The sequence below is a fragment of the Lolium rigidum genome, chromosome 7, assembly GCF_022539505.1.
Source record: "Lolium rigidum isolate FL_2022 chromosome 7, APGP_CSIRO_Lrig_0.1, whole genome shotgun sequence".
In the NCBI taxonomy this organism is placed as follows: domain Eukaryota; kingdom Viridiplantae; phylum Streptophyta; class Magnoliopsida; order Poales; family Poaceae; genus Lolium; species Lolium rigidum.
In genome coordinates this window covers 347,896,447-347,900,944 of record NC_061514.1, presented here as the reverse complement: position 1 = coordinate 347,900,944, position 4,498 = coordinate 347,896,447, and the positions used below count along the sequence as shown (strand labels likewise).

At 53.1% G+C, this 4,498-nt stretch overlaps 1 protein-coding gene across 1 annotated transcript; it reads right to left on the bottom strand.

The window, feature by feature from the left end:
- Positions 1–899: 899 nt before the first annotated feature.
- Positions 900–4,216, bottom strand: LOC124673590 (serine/threonine-protein kinase RIPK-like). The gene is made up of 4 exons (XM_047209639.1): positions 3,812–4,216; positions 2,786–2,924; positions 1,900–2,036; positions 900–1,802 (listed from the first exon to the last, which is right to left on the bottom strand). Exons 1-4 carry the CDS (start codon positions 4,214–4,216, stop codon positions 1,152–1,154), a joined length of 1,332 nt encoding a protein of 443 aa, XP_047065595.1. The 3' UTR covers positions 900–1,151.
- Positions 4,217–4,498: the final 282 nt, after the last annotated feature.

Here is a 4,498-nt window from a genome sequence, read left to right as displayed (position 1 = left end):
ACCCTCGGGATCAGCACTTGGCTTTGGTCAAACGAGTTCTTCGGTACGTCAAGGGCACGCTTCGTCACAGTCTCCAGCTCACGCCTTCCGTGACGGACCGCCTCGTCGCCTACACCGACGCGGACTGGGCTGGCTGTCCAGACACTCGGCGCTCCACCTCTGGGTACTGTGTCTTCCTCGGCGACAAGTTGATCTCTTGGTCTTCCAAGCGTCAGCACACGGTGTCTCGCTCTAGTGCTGAAGCGGAGTATCGGGCTGTCGCCAACGCCGTCGCTGAAGCAAGTTGGCTTCGCCAACTCCTCCAGGAGCTTCATCGCCCACTTCATAGTGCCACTGTTGTCTTTTGCGACAATGTGAGCGTTGTGTACATGTCCACGAATCCCATCCAGCACCAACGCACCAAACACATCGAGATCAACCTTCACTTCGTTCGAGACCGTGTTGCGTTGGGGCACATTCGAGTTCTTCATGTGACATCGTCTCGACAATTCGCGGACATCTTCACCAAAGGCCTAGCATCACTGCTGTTCTTAGATTTCCGGTCCAGTCTCAGCGTCCGAGAGTCTCTCGTTGCGATCATGCGGGGGGGGGGTGGGGGTGTTAGGCAAACCAAATATGCCCAACATATACATTTGACCATTATGGTTAGGATTGGTATCCATGTATATCTTGTGTAAATGCCTATATATATGAGATAAGTGAAAGACCATAATGTGTGGTAAATCATTCTCCTATTCTAATTCTATCATTTACAAATCAACTAAACACCTCAGTTATGAAGAGGTACAATTTAATCTCCACCGTTTATATCACTGAGTTTGGGGGATGGGTTGTACCGGAGCAAATCCCAGAAAGAAAACATATTGCACAGTTGCAGCGTGTAGCTTCATTCCAAGACAAACATGCAATGAAATTTCCGTTCTATAAATTTTATATCAGCTCCACTTATGAGCCACACTCTGCATCTCACTGTAATAACATGCCGAAAATAAAATTAAAAATCAAAGAGAAAAAGAGCCCACCAGGACAGAATTACGCACAGGGATGCATATGCAATCCTAAAACCCTAGACAAATAGCAGCACCTCACCTCGCCCTCTCTCTCATATGTACAGTACATGCACACGCATGACAGCATGCACGTCGGCGGCGTCAAGCCTTGTCGTCGGCCGCCACGTGCCACACCCAGAACTCCTCCTTCTGCTCAGCCCCGCGCTTTCTGGGGCTACCCTTGGGCGACCGGAGCCTTCGCCGATGGTGGACGCCGACGTCCCTCACCGCCCTCGGCCTCTCCTTCTTCTCCTTCGCGTCTGGCTCCGGCGCGGCCACGAAGAGCACCACCGGCCCGTCGGCGGTAAGCATGTCCTCCGTGATGGCGAGCAGAGGCTCGAGCTCCTTCACGACGGTCGACATGTCCGGCCGGTTCTTGGGGCTGCCGCTCAGGCACTGGTACGCCACCGCCGCCGCCTTCTGCGCCGCCGTGGCTGGGTACCGGCTCTCCAGCGCCGGGTCCATGATCCGGCGCGCCAGCCTGAGTGGATCACGCAGCCCGGGCCGCGCAAACTCCACCAGGTTCTGCTCCCTGCTGGCCCGGGACTTGTCCACCGCCCGCCGCCCCGCCAGGATCTCCAGGAGCACCACCCCGAAGGTGTACACGTCGCTCTTCGCCGTGAGGTGGCCCGTCATGATGTACTCCGGCGCCGCGTAGCCGTGGGTGCCCATGACACGGGTGGACACGTGCGTGTCGTCGCCCACCGGCCCGTCCTTGGCCAGCCCGAAGTCCGACAGCTTCGCCTTGTGATCCTGCTTGGAGACAAAACCCATCAGCAACTTAGGTTCACCATTTGGGCCTTTTTAGGCCCAAGTTATTCTGTATGACAGGCCGAGAGAATTGTCTTACCGAGTCCAGTAGGATGTTGGAGGCCTTGAAGTCGCGGTAGATCACCGGCTTCTCGGCGTCGTGGAGGAACGCCAGCCCTTTCGCGGCGCCGACGGCGATGTTGAGCCGAGTCGACCACGGCAGCACGACAGGCACCTCTGAATGACATCACAGAAAAGAAAAAAAGAACATTTTAGATTCGAGCTAAAGCTTATTCGTAAGTCAATCGTTCATTCCGATACGCTGGGCAAGGAATTGTCGATGTTCCGACAGTGTTTGTCTCTAGTGTAAGTACACTTGCGCTTATTCCTTTCATGCTTTCTCGGGGAATTTTCATGGATGTAAAGATATTCAACGCGTTAGGAGATACCGCGACGACTATTGACTAAAGAAGATATCGATCTCAATCAGTGAGGCTGGGAAAATGTGTCTAGGATAAATTAATCGCGACACTGATCTGGCACCTAGCTATCTCGAGTGAGCTCACTTGCTTCTGACCTCCGATCTACCTTCTGGTGCAGGCGTGAAGGCAAGACTCAGAGGCCAGTCAAATTTAGTTGGTCAGAACGCAGACAATCTTGGAAGGTAGCTGAGGAAAAACTGGGTCGCTCTGCAACTAAACTAGTTTTAAAACAGTTGGTAGTACTAGTTGCCAACTTGATAGAATTTTGAATTCAGAATCTGCATTTTCTCCATCATCATGACAGGCAAATGCAAGCTCCTGAGTCCTGAGGCAGGTCAACCAACTTATCTCTATCGCTAGAGGCTAGACAGGCAGTATAGAGCTAGGGCAATTTCTACGGTTAGGTGCTACTCCTCCATGCTTGATCAAGCAGGATCATATGACTGAAAGAAAGCAGCAAAATGGGCCAAGTGTAAGGAAAATGCAGCAAGTAGTTATACTTACGTTGGTCGAACAGGTGGTTTTCGAGGCTGCCTTGGGCCATGTACTCGTAGACGAGGAGGCGGTGCTCCTCCTCGCAGCAGTACCCGACCAGCTTCACCAGGTTGGGGTGCCGGAGCTGCCCCAGGAAGATCACCTCGGCCTGCACGCAAGAACAACAAAACCACACGCACGGGCAGGGTCACATCAGTGTCAGGGAACAGCATCCATCATTTTTATCGCTACAGTATTAGGTACCTCACCCGACTCTATCCGGCCGCCGGCCGGCTGCCGGAACTGTCACATCGCTCAACAAACCTAGCTCCCTAGTTTTTCTGGCCAGTTGCCACACGCACGTCTTAATCTTGGTGTCAGTCAATATATTTTATGTCTGATTAGCCAGCGCTGAATATTACCGGTTTGGAATAATTGCAGTTCAGGAAGTAAAGCACTACGCGCACAAATATTTTGCTGGAATTTCACGCTAAACTGTTCAATTCCCATTGAATCAGAAGTATCTGAAGGAGTGGTTACATACATGTACACGCTCATTTCAGGAGGACTAGCTAGCTTAACTTGCCTATAAGCATTGCTTGTTGCTCTGGGTTACAGGTTTCTTCCCTTACAAAATAGGACTGTGTTACTATAGATTAAAAATGATTGATAAGCTAAGCTAATTAAGAACTCCATGATAATTCCTGCCATGGTAGCTTTTAAATTGCAATTGCCTATAGAGTTACTCAATGTTGCACCATATGTAAGGATTGTATTCAGTGATCCTTGTAAGGAAACCCTTAACCGTAGCTACCCAGCTAGCTTGTTGGTTAACCACAAAGGTCACTACTCTTGTACTGTAAGCTAGAAATCCAAATCCTATTCCCCCAAGCCCAAGCGTTAGATCGTCTTCGAATTTAATTGGGAACTCTTCCATGAAAAGCTAGCTACGGCAACCGCATACTACTAGCTAGCATAGCATCTGTTGGCCTGTAGCTATTGCACACGCAAAGATCGATTAATGGAGTGATGAGGACACGTGGAGCTCGGACGTACCAGCCATTCCTTGTGGCCCTGCGCGCCCTCGGGGTCCCAGAGCTTGACGGCGATGGCCTGCGCCTTGAGCCCCGGCTTGTCGACGAAGCCCTTGTACACGGGCCCGAACCCGCCCTCGCCGAGGAAGTTGTCGGAGGCGAACTCGCGCGTCGCGGCGCGGAGCTCGGCCACCGTGAACACGTGCAGGTTGGAGCCGACGAGGGACACCGACAGGTCCTCGTCCGCCGCGCCACTCAGGTCCGTGAACGACAGCCGCCGCCCACCGCCTCCGGAGCGCGGACGGACCTTCTTGTGGCCCTGATTGCCAGTCCCGGCACCGCAGTCGGCAGCGCCGAGGCAGCCGCCAAGGAGCGACCTCCACGGAGACGACGACCTCTCGCCGGCCTTGATACTGTCGTTCCTCATCGGCGGCTACCTTGTCCTGCAACGTCGGCGGCGCTTAGCATATATCGCCGCCGCGTGTGGTGTGGGACAAGCTCGCGATCAGATGTGTGGGTAGCAGGAGAAAAGGAGAGGAGAGAGCTGATGCTGCTTCGCTCGCGAGCTGTGGCCGTGTGGGGGCTGTGGCGAGGCCGCATCTGCTGGTTGGTCCGAATATATAGGCGCGACCTTTAATTCTGCTTGGCTTGGCTTAGCTTGGCCTTGGCTAGGATGACATGGCGATGTTGTGTTTGACTCTAGCTTGGG

Coding starts and splice junctions, on each gene's coding strand:
- LOC124673590 (XM_047209639.1), bottom strand. CDS start 4,216: ATGAGGAACGACAGTATCAAGGCCGGCGAGAGGTCGTCGTCTCCGTGG. Junction 2,925..3,811: donor AGGGCCACAAGGAATGGCTG/GTACGTCCGAGC, acceptor TCTTGCGTGCAG/GCCGAGGTGATCTTCCTGGG. Junction 2,037..2,785: donor AAACCACCTGTTCGACCAAC/GTAAGTATAACT, acceptor GATGTCATTCAG/AGGTGCCTGTCGTGCTGCCG.